This window comes from Epargyreus clarus, unplaced genomic scaffold, assembly GCF_041222505.1.
Source record: "Epargyreus clarus isolate Ecla_fem2 unplaced genomic scaffold, WU_Ecla_fem_2.2 ptg000013l, whole genome shotgun sequence".
NCBI lineage: Eukaryota > Metazoa > Arthropoda > Insecta > Lepidoptera > Hesperiidae > Epargyreus > Epargyreus clarus.
In genome coordinates, this window is record NW_027332221.1 from 5,741,425 (window position 1) to 5,760,835 (window position 19,411).

At 34.2% G+C, this 19,411-nt stretch overlaps 1 protein-coding gene across 4 annotated transcripts in view; it reads right to left on the reverse strand.

The window, feature by feature from the left end:
* The window catches only part of LOC140746683 (uncharacterized), a 210,257-nt gene extending 192,985 nt beyond the window's left edge, over positions 1–17,272 (reverse strand). Inside the window, exons 1-5 of one of the 4 annotated variants that reach the window (XM_073078788.1) lie at positions 16,838–17,258; positions 12,161–12,267; positions 8,916–9,162; positions 1,672–1,896; positions 792–1,567 (exon numbers count right to left, since the gene is read on the reverse strand). In XM_073078788.1, the coding sequence (XP_072934889.1) occupies positions 1,433–1,567; positions 1,672–1,896; positions 8,916–9,162; positions 12,161–12,222 (669 nt within the window). In that variant the 5' untranslated portion in view covers positions 12,223–12,267; positions 16,838–17,258 and the 3' untranslated portion in view covers positions 792–1,432. Of the gene's footprint in view, positions 1–791; positions 1,568–1,671; positions 1,897–8,915; positions 11,052–11,646; positions 12,134–12,160 lie in introns of those variants that run through there. The other 3 variants (XM_073078789.1, XM_073078790.1, XR_012102802.1) reach the window with 3 other exon arrangements.
* Positions 17,273–19,411: the final 2,139 nt, after the last annotated feature.

A 19,411-nucleotide genomic window follows, 5' to 3' on the forward strand; every position in this document is an offset into this window, starting at 1 on the left:
TTTAAGTGATTCCACCACCTTGGGTGATTTTTCCGCTGTAGTTTGTGCAAAATATCATGACACAAGACGGCATTTTTAATCACTTTTCAACACAGAAACTTTGACATAGACACGACCATTCTGAGAGGCGCGCGGCCCGTGACTAAGTTGTCATAGGCCAATTAGCCCATGAATCATGTGCCAAATTTCGAACGTGTATGACTCATCTACGTCTTTATTAGTAGTATATCGATGAGTTCATAGTAAGGTTTCTGAAACATATTTAAATAGAGATTTTACTAATATTTTTATATTCTGGATCGATTTCAAATTTATTAGGTAATTAAACAATAACATATATAAATAAATTTTTATTACAAACTTTAATTTAAATTTCAAATTTCATAAAGGAGACTGGGCATGCTTCATACAGTTTTGGGCTAGAGATGGAACAAATTGGAAGTATCCTAATTTGTAAGCTTATATATCAATTAGTCACTCTAGAAAATTTCGAGAATTTTGGCAATCTGTGAGCAAAATAATTTAAAGTTAAATATGAAAAAGTGAGGTTATGCTTGTCAAGAAAACAAATGAAAAAATATAATAAACTCGTTAATAATTAAAAATAATAATTAATTAATTCGTTAATAATTGCCCAAGTTGCATCTGCTTTTAAAGCGACATTGCGATAATATCGACTTTCAATAGTCAAGAGCGATAGCATATTTCTCTTTGAGGCCTAATATTGACAGCGAGATTCAGGAAGATGATGAATGGAAGGAATGCATAGTAAAATGAAATAAAACTACAAGTCTTTATAATTATCTTTATTCTTCTTCAATGAATATTAAAATATCATCTAAAAATTGTGCAGGAGGTAGGTACTATATTAGTTTGATATCTAGCCCAACTTAAATACCAAATAATTGTCATTACATGGGCACGGCAGGCTACAGTCCGTTTACCTACAATACAATTGCAATAAAGGTGCAGAATAGCTTCCTTGCTTCGGAGAGAGCTGTCAACTAAAAGATATACAAAATATGTTTTTCAAGAAATATGTATTGACAATATGCATCCTCTCAAAAGCCATTGATTATTTGTAGCTGACAGCTCTCTGAGTAGGCTGCTGTCCTGTAGTTTGCACCCTGTTTAAAAATAACATATCTTCAATATGTCTTGCTGTAAAATTATTACTATAATTATTTCCTAACACACTAATGAAATCCCATGTATCAGTAACTAAGTGTTGATCACAAAGTCTGTTATTTTCAGGCACATAATATTTGTATTTTACTAGTAACATTTTTCTCACAGAAATTGAAACTCTCGTGTCTTTCAGTCCTTTGGCATCCCTTTATAAAACATTTGCATTGAGTTTCACTTGCCCTAACATAATGTGGTAACACAATAGTTGGCTCAGAATATGAGCTTCTTAATTCCCTATCTATATTCACCGGTAATTCTGGATGCGGAGGCTGCATAAATATTGGCTGGCTTTCTTCAGAAGAAGCCCAGACTTCATACGAAATGACACTCTGTCAGCAGCCATCCAACATGGATGGCATATGCAATTCCCTTCTTGTATCTAAAACAAAAATATTTCATATTTATATGCTATATATTATAATTATAAGATTGATTTGTTATGCCCATTAGCTAATTTTCTCTTCATATTTAATAAATACTTACAGTTTCAAGTAATATCCATTCTTTAATAACATTATAGATTCTTGTTTCACGAGCAGTATTATTGTGAAGTGTGTGGGTGGCTTGATGACTGTTAAGTGAACGTCCACACCGCAGACATACATGGCGTTGGCTAAGTTGTCTAGCTTCTTCAACACTATGCCTTTCTTCTATAACAAGCTGAGCTAAATCCCAACATGCTCTGTAGACATGGTCATCACTGTTCACCTAAAAGATAAATAAAATATAGCTTTGAAATAACATTATTATTACATCCTTTTATTATCCTATTGAATCACATTATCCTGTACTGTGATTTACTTCCATTTAGTTTTAAAGCATGTATAAACAAGGATTTGAGGACGACAGAAAATAGTTCTGTATTAACTAGTAAAGTATATTTGGAAAATCAAATAAAGTACACACAAGGTTTGGGTCACCATTGCCGGATAACTGCGAGTGTAGATTCATCATCTAAGCCTATTCTCCCTGTTGTATTACAGCGATTTGTCGCTATATTACAATTCACACAGCGATCCATACTAACAATACCCAATCGTAATACCGGCGGAAGTCCAAGTCAGTCGTAAAAATATCAATCTTCAGGTCCGGTACGATAGCAGGTTTGGTCAAGTAGACAAGATCAGTAGTCCTTAGAGAAAAACAGTAGTCGTGGAGATCAAAACAAAGAAGAAAACAACGGAAACACTAACGAAAGCACTGAGACGGACGCAAAGCGAACAAACGAGTGAAGTGACGTTTACGTGACATTAAAATGTTTATTTTTTTACAAGCTGTTGCTGTAATCCGTTACAGATAATAAACCTAGATAAGCCGAATGGTATTATCGTTTTTAAAGGTAACATCGATTCATATATTTTATGCAGGTGTTTTAATTATTTATTAAAAGTATTTAAGTGAAAGTAATTTTATTGAAAAATTCGATGATAATAATATTTTTTATTCATTGTCATTTAATTCATGCTCAGATTCATACTTTTAAGTAAAAAATAATAAGTCAGTACTGATTTAAATATCGATTAATTTGGATACGTAAATTCACAAATACTTAATATTGAATCACTCTTTTATAAATTGCGGATAAATATGATATTTTGTATTTAAAAACAGAAAATTATGGTCATAATTTTAAACCCTAATTGTACTTGTTTCATCTCTAGCCCAAAAGTCCCTGTCCCTGTAGTTCCGGGACCAGAATAGGGCTACGGTATCCCCTGCCTCTCGCAAGAGGCGACTAAAAGGGGGCTTCCGGGGTTGCGGACGGCAAGAGTGGGAGCTCGAACCGCCCGGCCAGTAACCCTGGGATGGACGGTGGCCTGGAATGTGTGGCCGCATACCGTCGTGAACACCAGATAGTGTGGTGAGTTTCAAGCTCACCTGGGCGGAGCCCGACGGGGCAACGCGCAAAGTGGACTCCGGTTGCGTTCCGTTGGAGATCCCGGAGGCCTCTATGCAGAGCCGAGGACGGCCACCGGGGGGGTTTTAGTGCGTTGAGAATCGCACATAACCCCGTGCCGCTCCCACGGCATAGGGTACCTTTTTTTAGTTGTACATTAGTAACATCTTCCTTACAAACTATACATCTAAAGTTATAAAGTCTAAAATGTACAGCTACTTACAGATAAACTCATCATGCAGAAACGGAAAGACGTACCAATTTAATCGTACACTGCAACTCTAAACAATTTGACAACGTAATAATAACGATTTTGATTAATTTAATTCTACTGAATTATGAAACTTTGTCAATGAATCTTGATTAATATCTTATTCGCTAAGGCTGTTAAGTAGTTTAAACATTTTAACGAATGGAGAGTTAGTACCTAATTTAGTTCTTCTGATTGGTATTACGAGAGGGTCTATTTGCTTACGAGGGTATCGAATCGGAACTCTAAAAGTAAACTCTGACAATAATTCTGAGCAATCGATTTTATTTTTTAAGATTTTGAACACAAAATTTATAGCACAGATGTCTCTGCGCTTCTCAAGACTAATGATTTTGAAGAATTTCAATCTCTCATTATAAGATGTTATTTTTTTCGCAATACCGGCAGAATAAGCCAGGTTCCACAGAAAACGCTTCTGTACTCGTTCGAGCCTCAACGTATGTGTAGCGTAATGCGGTCTCCAAATAATGCAATTATATTCCAGAATACTACGAACCATGCTATTTATTATATAGAATCATTTTTGTTTTAGGGTTATGAAAATGCTTACTATTGCGATTGATGAATCCTAACATTCTTAGTGATTTATTAATAATATTATCAATGTGAGGTAAGAACGTTAATTTTGCGTCAATTGTTACCCCTAAATCCCTGATACAATCAACTTCTTTAAATTGAGAGCCCTCTCCATGATAGTCCGATGGCAAGTTTTGCGACTTCCTAGAAAATTTTATATGATAACATTTAGTCGTATTTAACTGCAATTTATTTTCTTTACACCATTGAAGAAGTCTGTTGATATCCGATTGCAATAATTTAATATCCTCGCTTGTTTCAATTACTTTTATGAATTTCAGATCGTCCGCGAACAAATATGCCGATGAATGCCAAAAACAGTTTATAATATCATTGATAAAAATAATAAATAGCACTGGACCCAAGTGAGACCCCTGAGAAATTCCGGATGTAATAGGATAATGTGCTGAATTCCAACCGTTGACCACCACATAAAAAGCACGATTGCTTAAAAATGATTTTATCCAATTTAGAACTTGATTGGCAATACCATAATAGCTTAACTTTTGTAACAATATAGCATGAGAGACTGAGTCGAAAGCCTTCTTAAAATCAGTATATATGGCATCCACTTGCTTATTGTTATCCATTAATTTTATCAGTTTTTCGACGTATCTAACTAAGTTCGTACATGTAGATCTGTTTTTGGTGAAGCCATGTTGATAAACCGATAAATATTTCTGAAAATAACGCTGTATATGTGGACATATCATTCCCTCAAAAACCTTTGCAAGAGTAGATTGTATAGATATGGGTCTATAATTGTTAATAAGACTATTATTACCATCTTTATGAATTGGCACAACTTTAGCTACTTTCCATCTATCAGGAAATACACTTTTTCTTAACGAGCTATTAAATATGATTGTCAGGGGTTTCGCTAAAGTAGAAGCACAACTGGCGATGAAGATGGGTGGGATACCATCTGGTCCCGATCCCTTATTCTTATCTAAGTTCTTTAAGCTGTCAAGTACATCTTCTTCATTTAAAATAATTTGGGTAAAAGAATCGCTATGCATATTGATTTTTCATAAGTAATCAGAACTAATAGTAAATTTAACGTTTTGGTCCGTTACAGTGTCTTCTTGGTATAAAGATGCAAAATAAGATGCAAATAAGTTACAGATATCAGTGCCTTCTGTCGCTACCCTAGTACCGTCCATAAGATCCTGTACCACCTCTTTTATTTTTAATGAACGACCAAAATAATTTAGGGGAAGTCCTTATATTACTCTCAATAACATCATGGTATGTTTTATAGCAATGTTTTATTTGACTATCGCAACGCTTTTTTAATATATCAAGTTCTATACCATCCCGAGGATTAGCAAATTTTTTAAATTTTAATCTTACTCTATTTTTTTTATTTAACATTTTAATTAACGTACGACTATACCAATATGGGTATTTAGCAGATTTGACCTTATATTTAGGTACATATTTATTTATTGCATCTTTTAATATCCATTCGAAATTGTCAACCATTTCATTTATATCTGTGCAAGAACCTAGAATATTTTCCCAATCTTTTGATTTAATATATTCATTAATTAAAGTATAGTCAGCTCAGAAAAAAATATATTTTGTTGGTGTTGATTTAGAATTAAACGTCTTTGGAGTATCTAATGGAATATTAATTTGCAGTGGTGGATGAAATAGGTCAGCCTTACTAAGTATATCATTTGATCTAGTGATATGAGTATTTACAATATCTGTAAAAATTAAATCAAGTATACGATTATTTGAATTTGTAATATCATTATACTGACGGAAACCGTTAACAGACATAAAATCAACCAAAATCTGCTGTATTTGTGAGTTTCCTATTGAATTCTCTGTATTGTTAGCTGTACTCCAGTTGATTCCGCCCATGTTAAAATCGCCAGCAATGAGGGTGTATGAATTATTTATGTTGATTCTATTAGTGTTATAATTATCAACGAACGATTCTAGCAAATTCTTATTTACCGGTGGTGGAAAGTATACTGAACAGATATTTACTTTACAATTGATTTACTTGAGGTTATAGCTAACTCTACCCAAAGATCTTCGTTATAAGTTTCTAGGTGCGATAGCCTTTTAGAGCTTATTGACTTTCTAACGGCAATGAGAACACCTCCACCATCTTTTTTTTAAATGTTTACTACTGATTCTCTATCGCGCCTATAAACTACATATCTGTTATCGAAGACTTCATTATTAAAAATTTTGTTATTCAACCAGGTTTCCGTCAAAATAATGACATCAAAGTTGCAACACGTTAAATTACAATAAAAATCGTGAGTTTTGGTACGCAGACCACGAATGTTTTGGTAATATATGTTTAAGTTTAATGTATTACACCGAGAGTTCATAATTGTCTATCCGGGGAGTCAGTCTATTTTATCTAAGCAGTTCAAATACTTCATGATATTATAATCGGAAGTATCATTCTTTCGTATAAATATTTTACCATTGCGTACCCATACATAACGATACCCTTTTTCTCTAGCTCTAATTCGAGCCGCAGCATGAATTTTGAAGGTTTCCCCCTCGTCAACAAAAAAAAAAGCCCAAAAGTCCCAGTCTCCGATTGTTCTGTGTTTAATAATAACATTGTAATGACTATTATCAGTTATTATTTTTTTATAGTTAATAGTTAACTATGTAATTTATAACAAAAGTAGTGATAGCCTAGTAGTTAGAAGCTTGACCTCTCGACCGAGAAGTCCCAGGTTCAAATCCCAGGTACGCATCTATGATTTTCTTAATTTATGTGCGTATTAGAAATTAATTGCTTGCTTGCACTTGCTTTAACGGCGAAGGAAAACCTGCACATCTGAGAAGTATATAAAAAAAACTCAAAGGTATGTGAACGGCCTAATCCTTCTCACTCTGAGAGACCTGTGCCCAGCTGTGGGCTAATTATGGGTTGATGATTATGATGATGGTGATGTAATTGTTGTATATTTAGAGAGAGCAGGAAAATGGATCTGATATTGGCGAAATGTAGTTAATATTCACCACTTTATATTTTAAAAATGCATATACCTACTAATGAAGCTACTTCCTACTATGATAAAAAATACTAAAAATAAAAATAAATACCTGGTACGGAACCCTCCGTGTGCGAGTTCGACTCGCACTTGGCCAATTATTGAAATAACGTTTCAAAACCTTCCGGCTTTCATTCTTTTTCTGATTTCAGGTGAGTAACACGTATTTTGTTTTCTTAATTAAAACAAGTGAAAATTTGTTAATTGCATGAAATCTTATATTTTTTATAGTTTTAAAGTTATAAATTAATTGTTTAACTTTCTTACAACATATTTCATGTTATTTTGTTAATTTATATTAAAAAGAAATGTAATTAACGTGTGAAACTATACTACAGAATTACGCAGATCTATGTTTTCTCACATTATTAATTTCTTTTAGATAAAGGATACACCATGCAGCCACTGCAGAGCAACGAGACCGCGCAGACTCCTGTGGGTCTACCGCCTATCTCAACGCTATAGCTGTAGCGTTGATGAAAGGTAAAGCGAAGCACTTAGCATAGCTTTCATTTTGAGCGACCGCCTATGATCGCCGCAATTTTGTAAGAGCTCTAGCTTTAACTTTATTGATCGAAAATGAACGAAATAAGTCTGGCAACTGCGTTTGGTTAATGCTAGTTGATTACGGTTTACGGTTTTTATTTTATTAATTAAAAATATTTAATTTTATGAAAATATTTGTAATTTTTTAGTTACTATGTTAAATTATTATATTAATGTAATTACAAGTACATTATATCACACTTCTGAATTTTAAAAAGCAAAATAATTGCCTTTTTTTTATTAAGCCATTGAAAAACTAAACGCGTCCTGTCAGTGTCAACAAATTAGCGGTGGCCGTTGGCTTTTGTTGTTTGATCATTGTGATAATAATTCATACGTACTCTTTTTATTAATTGTCCCTATGTGAAAAGTTATTCTTTGGTGTTCTATGCACAAGCACCATAGGTTCCTACCTATGGTGCTTGTACGATTTGTGCTTTTTCGAAGTTATTGTGTCGCCGAGCCGTGTTTCCCGCCAAACACTACAAATGAGGGGAATCATTATATTAAGTACACATAATATCCCTTTAAATAAGCTAGAGAGAGCTTCCACTATAATTATTTAGTTTTCTGTAATGTGTTTCAGAGGTCAAAAATGCCCGCAGCTCGGAAAATTGCACAGGGGCAGATGGAATGTTTGGTGGGTTGGATGCAGTCCAACCCACTGGTAGCCCGAGGGGCTTTTTTAAATACCCCACAGGGTAAACAGCGAGCCGGTGCCCTGTGGGAGGAATTGGCCTCGCGGCTAAATGCGATGCCGGTTGGATGCACAAAAAGTGCAAAAGAGTGGCGACAAGTGAGTATTTATTAACCTTAATTGATAACATATGATAGGTTAGGTACTTGTTTGTTGTTAAATCATTTTGTTTTTGTGTTGTGTTTGTGCTATTGCATGAGTTATTGAATATGATAAGATACTTACTTTCTTATTAGCATTTTGTTTTATGGTGTTTGTGTTATTGCATGAGTGATTAATTAAATTACTTATTAACATTGGAGGAGGGTTATGGATTAACTTACCTATTAAGTGCTCAAACTAACTTTTGTGTGTTGCGTTGCTTTGCACTTTAGTACTGGGGTGACCTCAAATGTAAGGTGAAGAAGAAAGGGGCAGCAATTCGCCAGCATGGTGGTGGTACTAGGGGGGGGGGGGGGGCCGCCATGTGGCATTTTGACCCCATTAGAGGAGCGAATCCTATCTATAATCGGGGTGCAAAATGTCACAGGCACTGAGAGCGTGAGGATCCCTTTTGATGTATGTTTTATTTTTTGTTATTTCCTCTTTATTATTTCTTATGATTTTTATCCTTGCAAATTAAGTGATTATATTAGTCTATCGAGTATAAGTAAATACCTAGTGGTTTCGGAATTACTCGTTGAGTATAAATTGATTGCTAAATACCTTCAACTCTGGCTTAATTGCAGTACTTCTTTGCGGAGTGCTCAACAAAGGCACTAAGTCCTCGCAAAGAGTGATGAAGTTGTTCTTCGTCAAGCGGAACGTTTTAATGAACGTCCGCTCTGGCAGCACCATGGGTTGGCTCGCATCCCGCAGTTGTCTCCTACGCAGCATCAGCATTGTCCTAAGCCGTTCCTCCTCTGCCTCTACCAGCAACAGCATTCGCGCCATTTCTCCACTCCACGAAACTCTGAAAAAATTGCAAAAAAAACATAAAACAAGCAGTATACACAGAACACACGTCTATTATGATATGAAAACGTATAAATAGCAATAATTCTGAATAAAATATTAGTACGAATGACTTAATATTTGTTCAAAGATCGTTATTACAAGTAAGCTGTGAGAGATCTCCAACAGCTTTGGTGACAGTTCGTATTACGTTGATGGCTTTCATCGAAAGCTAGGGCGGCCATCTTGAAAAATTAGGCGGTGCCGAATTATCTGTCAAATCCAAGCATTTCAAACCATTTCATTCGGTCATTTGTTTTCGGTTTTGCTATAACTTTGATTAGTACTTAGAACTGTCATAGTGTTTCATAGGCGGTACGAAATCACAAAATGACGTCATAAACTAAAGCTATAGTGAAAGCAATTACGTTAGGCGGTAGACCCACTGGAGCAGCTTCCCTGGTGTCTGGTGCCCGCTGTATCGCAGCAGGTCAGTACTATTTTTAGTAAATAAACCGTAATATAACACCTTTACATCTTAACCATTGTATAATTAATAGGTGAACAACGCAGATCTAATTGACCCTATATGAATCTTATTAGTGATAGGATAGTTAATAGCAAACGTTGTTATATTCCTGTTAGGACTATGAATAGCAAAATTATATAGGTTTCTTGAAGAATTCAAAGAAAATTAATTGTATTATAATATATAATTCTTTTTATAGACACCTAAGACACACTGACCTTGACAAATTGATACAAATAGAATATGCATCCATAACCAGGTTCGTATCATATATATTTAAAAGTATAGGTATCTTCATTGATCAATAATTTTATTTTTTCATTGAATAAATAAATATGAAAAAGTATTATTTCAAATTAGAGATGCGCCGAATATTCGTTTGGTATTCGGTATTCGGCGTATTCGGCATCTTTTTTTGCTATTTGTATTCGACCGAATTATTCGGTTTTTGTGCATTTTCATGTATATACGACACGGCACATATGTATACGTGCAACTCGGCAGCTCAGGTATGGCTCAAGTCTAGGCTAAAGCAGGCAGGTATTCCTCCATTCGCACCAATAGGGTACTCGCTACTACTTCGCCTCGCCCAATAGGGTGCTTAACAATCTATGACAAATGATTGAATTTAGATGACGTCACATTAAGTATATTCTCATAAAAATGTTATTAGAATTTTAAGTTTATAATTTCTACATTTTTATTAACTTCACCTGTATGTATCTAGGTATGTATACATGTATCAGAATGTTAGAACACGATTTTTACCCACTTTGGACGGTCAGTTTAAATTAAAACTTTGAACATTGTCAAAAACCGTTGACATGATTTTAATAATTTTATCCCATTATCGTAATCACGATTATTGGGATTAACGATTTTCGAGACGGTGTTCGAGGTAGATAGCGGCGCGGCTATATGGCGCGGACTAAATCATAATTAATTAGACAAGTGATGAATGAGGATATTATCGATCTATAAAGTTCGCCGCCGAATCGCTTGATGGCGTTAATTATCGGGATAAAATTCATGGCAAAATTTACTAAATACCAACAATTATTATTCTTTAGTTTAATCATAAAATCTTAGTTTCTGTTTTTTATCTTTTATTTATTATTATTGACTTGTAATAATAATATTTCTGATTTAATTGATTGGATTGCTTAACTTATATTTATTTGTTTATTTTATTTTTTCTTACAATATTTAGTCGTACGAAATATATGTCGGGGGCAGGTCTAGGCGTTGAAAACGGATGACGTAATACCAGATGCTGGCGGCACCTGCACCGGACGACATTCCTTATCGCCTTATGACCCATCTACCTGATTGCTTTACCTGCTCTTCCTATAAAAAGGGTTGAAGCACTTGATCAGTACCTCTCCAGTCTTCGCTCACGCGAATCCCACCATCCTAGACAAACTCCAGGTCATACAAAATCTCTTTTGTCGTCGGGCACTTAATGCCCCCTGGTATGTCAGAAACGCTGACCTCCACCGCGACCTGGAGCTCGCTCCAATACAACAAGTCCTCAGACAATTCTCTGAAGCGTTCTTCAACCGCTCAGAAAACCATTCCAACCCCTTAATCAAGGGTGCAGCGGACTATGCTGCCCCTCTTCCTACCCGCTACAACTGCCGTCGGCCAAGAAATATCTTGACCGACGCTCCTAACAAACTCTCCACCGATGTGGAGAATCTTCTGGCCGCCCACAGGGGCGTACAACTCTCCATAGAGAATCGTCTTCCCGACGATTCTAATCTTATTCATGATACGTTGACACCTTCAGTGTCATCTATCCAGCGGTAGCTCTCTAGGGAGCGCCGCTAGCACCTCTCGCTCCGCAAACGAGAGGTCGCTATCCGATGTCGGCTGTACGGTCCCCTTGGACGAATGCCTTAAAGGAGTTTTTAGTGGGATGGTCCTCCCTTCAGGAGGACCTTTCAGTCAGCCCCACACGACGTTGATCAGTACGCATTTGGTTTGGATGCGTCTCGGTGCACGGATCGCTGTCTGTTTCAATAGACTGTCCTAGCCCTCGCTATGGTTATTTTGCTATATAGTAGACTTACTGACTATGATAACTAATTTTATTAAATTATGCGATGCCATATACTTGACCGACTGACTATGATAACTAATTTTATTATTACTGAATTACTGTTCCCCTTAATGTCCTAATCATCTTTTCCCTACATCAGAAGTGGGATGGACCTACGTGCCCACATGGTCATTGTGGCGACCAATGGTGACGTTTATTAGTTCGGGGCAATGGCGCGCATATGCGTTTGGTCATTTTCTTGGGGAGCCTTAGGAAGCCACGCCATCGGTAAAGCCTTTGATAGCCTTTGGATGCGTTGATTATGGCGGGACTGAACGCATGGAGCAGTGCAATTTAGGGTGGACCCTAGTGTAGTATGACAGTTTATTTCATACGAGCGACACGTTGCCATTTTGATACTTATAATTAGAAATTAAACGAACTTACCTAAGTGAAGTTCCAATTTCAATTGTACGAACTGCATAGTCTCGAAATGATAATGTTGACATGTAGTACACCGCCAGTCGTCAGCCTTGTGTCACGTATATTCAGAGCTAAAAAACCTCGAATTCAAATAATTTAAAACAATATCCAACCTACTTATAGCGCCCCCTACCGGTAAATGTCATTAAGTTTAGAGATCCTGGGGTCAAGATGTAAGTTCATTAGCTCGATTATTTTACAACATAGATGATATTATGGGTAATACTTATCGTATATAAGTATGGGTGGGTGGGTTATAATATCATTTCGAGACTATGCAGTTCGTACAATTGAAATTGGAACTTCACTTAGGTAAGTTCGTTTAATTTCTAATTGTACTTCACTGCATAGTCTCTTCAATGATAATGTTGACATGTAGATGTTTAGAGATTTGTAAAATAACGAGCCTATTAAACAAGATACAAAAACATTTAAATCCTATTATTTTTAAAATTCCTAATTTAATATATCTATTTAAATATTAATTACAGTTATCAAGTATACGTTTGATGTAACGTCTCTACTACAAAATTGAACTTAGATCTGATCCATTCAGCTATCCTTCTAAGAGGGTCTTAACTGACACTCATATGTTTAGACGTCAGCGTAGCAGCGTGGTAAAGCGTGCTCTCTAATGGTATGTATTGTAAAAAATGATATATCAATGCCATCATCCTCCGTGGTTGGTAAAATCTAGAAACTGTCGTCTGGGAGGTCACTGTATTATAAGATTACATAAAAGAAATAAACTTATTCTTGTAACTCTCAACTGTTACTAGGCCTATCTAGGTAATTTTATTAAGGATGTGCTGGACAAATACTATGATTACTATGAAATAATGGTAATACTAGATTGTTTGAACACTGGTTATAGTAAGGTTTAAATTCATGTGGCAATTTAATATACAATATCTTCCGCCAAGCAATTTGGTTAATATACAATAATGTTATTATTATGTTTATGTATACTTTTTAGAAGTCTCGACTCAGATGTAGGCGAATCGGTAGTAATAATGGCATTCACGGGCTTACACCAAGTGAACGTCATAATATATACGATATCTATTGTTTTTATATATTACTTATATATATATATATTACTCATATATTATTATTGTTTTTTTTTTTTTTTTACTATATGAGTAATTACAATAACCAAAAAAAGTAAATAGTATTTATTCTTCATCTCCACTAAATAATATATAATATTTTACACTTAACTCGCTAAAAATATTTATACATCAGATGTAACTATCCCAACTAATAGCATACTTGGGATATGGAGGATAGAAAACCTAAATATGCATTTTAAGAACAAAAATAATTCTAGATATATATATATCAAAATGAAAAGAATATTGTAACCAGTCTACAGATAGATCTAGTTATTTACACTGTTTAGGCCAAAATATTATAAGCACCAGCATCACGTTTTCATTATTGCGTCTAACATTGCTTGTAGAGCAACAAAATCTTGAGATTCGTGTATAGAAACGAAACGCTCCTCGAGGAAGCGAGTAACATACAGGGTAAAGCGTTGACGAAAAACAGATGGATCTAGTTTTTTTTTTTTTTTTTTTTTTTTTTTTTAAATTCATATGAGACCCAAAATGCAACCCTTCCAAAACGAAAGGTTTATTTATTTTTATTTATTATTATTATTATTTTTTTTAATACTATTTTTTAGGACTGTCTGGACCAGTCTGATACTACCACAAACTCCCCAACCGTTCAGAGATAATCTTTAACAACAATTATTTTATTAGAAATAAAATGAATATTTCCATTTAAATAGTATAACCTTAGTCATGACATGTAAGTCATACTTCTTGTAGGTTTCCTAGTAAATAAATCTATTTAAAAACCTTTAAAGTGTTAATTCGCAATGTATAATCTTGATTTAGCGATAGCAAATTCACTCTGAAATTATTGAATGTATTAGGGAAATAAAAACATTTTTTGGGTATTCAATAAATCCAATATGTGCCTTGATATTACGGTTAAATGTGGGTATTAAACACCATGCTGTTTCTATATGAAATAACTGTGGAGTTGCCTACACGTATTAGGGTTTCACTGTGTTGAAGATGATTATTGAAAAAATATCTTTAAGCACAAGTAATGCTGCATTTAACTTTAAATAGTTGATCGGATTTGTTATTTAAATCAAATAACAAAAATACCGAGAATAATGACCATATGTTACATAACTGATTGTGTCCCGGTAATAAAAATAATATGACAACTACCACCTGTAATTATATCTATCTGTAAGAGGGATAGTATTTTGATAAACATTATTAAAATTGTTATATATATATACATATCTTTGCATTTATTATAATTTTTATTTTTTAATATTATTATTATATATATTTTTTTTTATTTTTATTTTTATTTTTTTTTTTTATTTCACCCTTGTGTTGATTTTTAATCTTTTATCTAATGGTAAAGCAATTTGATTTTTTATTTATTTATTCCTTGTATAATACAATGAACAACCTTAACAGTTGTATTATTTCCAATTATCAAACTATCTTTTAAGTAACCAATAAATCCTAAAGAATGATATAGCTTATTATGTCTATGATCCTAAATTACTAAGTGTCGTTATTGTTCCTTGTCCAATATTATGACATTTCAAATAGGAACTATGTTATATAAATATATAACTGACACAATGTCCCTAGATCTTAATCAGTTATGTATGGTCTTGTATCTTTTAAAAGGTTAGTAAAAACATAAATATAGTGTTCTGCTCAAACCAAAGGAAAGAACTTGAAATGCATAGAATTTCCATTTAACCATAGACATGTAAACACTGTTTAAGGTAATCATGAATTAGTATCCAAATATGCATTCTTGAAAACAATAGTAAGTAGTGAGTGGAATGCCAGGCTTTATTTAAAGCTCAAGATTAAGACCAAGTTATCAATATAAACCAACATCACCATCATCAGGTGTTGGTAAAGTAAAAATATTGTAAAAAATTGGTTAAGAGTAAACAATATGTTACCACTGATGTGAGAAGTCTTTCTACACACATACCGAGTATATTTTGAAAAAAAATCTTCATTCCTTGAGAATAATGAGTTTAAGTGTTTATACAAATAGACTCTTAAAGCTAACCACTTGCAAAACTTGGGTCAATAGTTATTTGTTACAACTGGTCTTTAAAATTATAATTATAATCGACCACATTATTAACCACTCACCTAAAAATCTGTTGTGATTGAAGATTTATTCCAAAGGAAACTTCGATCAAGCCTTTCTGTGATACAGGTATTTGTGCATGAGGCTTGTTGTAAGTCAGATAATGACCCTATTTGGTATGAGTATCTCAAACTTTTGGATGAAGTTTATCATAGGATGAAGTGTAAATATCTTCGTTATATTTGTTATTATAAAATATTGTACTATATATATATGAATTGAACAATCATTGTTTCTTAAACCATTTTGCCGATCATTTGTTCCAGTACTTGTACTATGAAATTTCTTCTTATTATTTATTATACATAATAAATGACCAGCACCAGTAATAAGATAATTGATAGCAAATTATCTTTATAAAGGCAAATAATTTAAAATTATTAAGAAACAATCATGTCAAATGCTCGAGAGCAGTAAGCATTCGCCTGATGTGGCATGGCTTTTGACTCTTTACAGCTACAATAGTAACTGCGACGTGTGCAACTTTTAAAGTCTAATCATGTGTTATCCGTCCCACAGTTTCCTAGAGGCTAGTGTTCTTCCTTTAAACTATTTTTTCCTTTAGTCTATCTATCACCATCTAGATAGATAGATAGTTCCTTTAGTAAATTACTCTTTAATATGCTGATCTACCTAGATACCAAATTCTTATGAATGGTTAAACCAAATTTAGGTTCTTCTAGAGTATTACAAAAGGATATAAATTGTCATCTCTATATCCTGTATCATGTACATTATTAATCAGAATGATTCTTCAATAAAATGTTCATTCATTAAAATCATTACACCCAATCGATGGTAATAGTTGTGTCTATCTACTGATTATTAGTATTTTGTTATATGGGTTATTTACCCGATGTGAAGGACATCATACCCTATTAGAATGGGTGAATATCCGTTGTATCCATCTACTTAATAATAGTATCTTATTATAGTTGTTATATAGATAAATATCCAATATGTAAGGGTCCCTTATTTGAACGGATGAATATCCATTAGGTATATTCTACTCAATAGTAGATTATTTTATGTGAGTAAATACTCAATATAAACAGGTTAGTACCCATGAACGGGGCTAAATAGCACCCTATTTCTTGTAATGTAGGTAAATATCCATTATGTAAGGGTCATAACCTTATTTGAACGGGTGAATACCTATTAGGTATATTCTACTCAATAGTAGATTCTTTTATGTGAGTAAATACTCAGTATAAACGGGTTAGTACCCATGCACGGGGCTAAATAGCACCCTATTTCTATGTTCATAGCTTTATATAAGCGAGATTTATATAAGGATTTAAATAAGCGAGATCACCTAAATAGGTGACAAGCTTAGTTAATGAACATAAGACGTCAAATTCCTTGCTACAGAACAATATGGTAATCTAAAAATCCTTTGCTTGGAAAAATATATATGTAAAAATTTACCTTGTCATTCCTCATTAATATATAAGATTATCATCTTATCTTTAATAAATGAAAATAATACATTTTCAATTTGCGACTGCATTCGTAATGGCCGCCTAGTACAAGTCTTCAGAATAATTTCGTCAAAATTCTTTATTTTCCATTGTAACTTTTCTGCACAATATATCACACCTACGTCTTTTATAAATTATTAATTGAAATATTTGTTATAAATTAACAATTTTTACGATAAATTACTTATTTTATTTCTTATTTTGAAAAATCATAAATGTACACAGGCTGCACGAAAAACGATAATGACATTTACCGGTAGGGGGCGCTATAAGTAGGTTGGATATTGTTTTAAATTATTTGAATTCGAGGTTTTTTAGCTCTGAATATACGTGACACAAGGCTGACGACTGGCGGTGTACTACATGTCAACATTATCATTGAAGAGACTATGCAGTGAAGTACAATCACTTTGGGGGTCTATTGTTTCAATTTATTTCTATCTTGTAATTTCATAATGTTCACCTAATTTTTGAGTGTTCAGAGGATAAGAAACTACTATAGCTGCTTGTTGGTGGTATTGTAACGACACTGGACTTGTGTTGCCCGCGAACGTACCGGAAGGTGGCCAAATAAGGCAGGATACTTTTTGACTCTGGTAAAAACAAGGCGGTGAGCTAGTAGGTGCCTTTTCGGTAAGTGACTTTATTATTTAAATATAATTGAAGTACTTGACGGTTTTTAAGAATTTGACCACCAGAAAGAATTTACTTAGTCTCTAAACGAATTTGCGGGTAAATTCATTATTTCTTGTGAAAAATTTCTGAAGGTTGTCGCATTAATGCAATTTTAATGGTCTACACGTTGCTCAATGGAGACACTGGTGTGTAAAGGCTCAATAGATGTGTTTGTGATATGGGTTCGGCGAAGAGACGATACCGGAGTTCAGTGGCGCTCGCGTTTGAATTTAACGGTGTGTTGTATTGAGCAAGGTGAAGGTGGTTTAGGTTAGAACATTAAAAAATTGGGTTTTAATGTTTTAATGTTAAATGTTGGGTTGTTGATGAGCTTCCAGAGATCTCTCGTTTTTTTTTTCTATATACAAATAAGGGGTGATTGGAGCTGAGCTGACTAAATTCATTTAAAGTAATTGCAATAATGACTTGAGAACTTGAGTAAACATGTTGATCGAATCTTACCAGAGGTAGTCGTGTAGCCGTAGTATGCGGTGGGCAGGCAGCTAACTATCTGTATTCATGTGAGTGGCTTTGCGTCAATGAAAAGTAACGGGAGGTTACTGGGCTATGCGTATCCATCGATCACATGTAGTGCTTAAGTGTCTCGAATGAATGAATTTGGTCTAAGGAATTATGTAGAAGGTATTAGTCAGCTAAGCTCTTGAGTTTATAAAAAAAAAAAATCGTTGGAATTTATTTTACGCGTTTGAATTTAATATTAAAGGACTAATTCTTTTGTTTAAATGGTGTTGTAGAAAATGTGGAATCCTATACAGATAAGGCGACCGATCTATTTTTGTAAAATTTTGTGTAATAAGAAAAGTAGTAGTAATGTAAAAGAGGTCGAATTTGAGTACGGTTGTATTGTGCGTTGAGAGACTATGTGATTTGAAATAACCTATTCATCATTAGACTTTTAGTTTTAACGTCGCGAATAACCTTAATACGAGTTAATCAGGATTGGCCGAGCGGAAATTTTAATATTCGCTTGGTTTTTCTGCCTTACAGGAACAGCACACGAGGTCGTTTGATTTGTCACGATGGCCATATCGCAGATGGCCAATAGGGAGTTGGTTGTAGTACGCTAAGAGATGGCACTAGCTGGAGACATCAAAAGTGGTTTGTCGGTGATTACGTTTGAGTATAAGTCTGCTCGACCCTCTAGCGAAGGTGGACGTTATAGGAAACTAGCAACGATGACTAAAACTATACTTTCCTTTCAGCTCAGTCTTCTTCACACATTTCGAAAAAAGTGATCTGTTTTTAGCTTTTTCCTTATTCTGCTCCGAAGCTGTATAACTGACTAATGTTGGTGTCCAGTGAACTTTTGCGTTTCTCCAAATAGGGTTCATAGTGAATATTTAACAATTATTGACCGTGTTCTAACATTTTAATTAAATATGTTTACAGATACCTACTGCAAGTGAGTGGTCGAAGAGCACGTGGTCCTTGTGTGCCCTACAACGCCACAATTTGGACCACCGTACCTTCATTTCTATTTTTTTCCAACAAATTATTTTCTTTTTTAAAAAAGATGCAAATTTGCACACGTATGGAGTTTCTTGCGCCGCTTCTTCTCCATAGCGAAACCCCTTCCGAAGCGGTGGTAGTTTGTTGACTTTCAATAAGTATTCTAAGTATATGAATCAATTTTGAATAAATAAGATTTGAATTTGAAGGTTTGATAAAAGTAAAGCTAAAATAAACTAGTTTTGATTAAAAGTGAAGAAAGAAATCCGACTAATTTTCAAGTACAAGGGTCCGTTTAAAGTCATAGTTACTTGATGGTGATCATTGTGTGTTGAAGTCCTTGACTTGGTAATGATAAGATTAGTTATCAGTAATA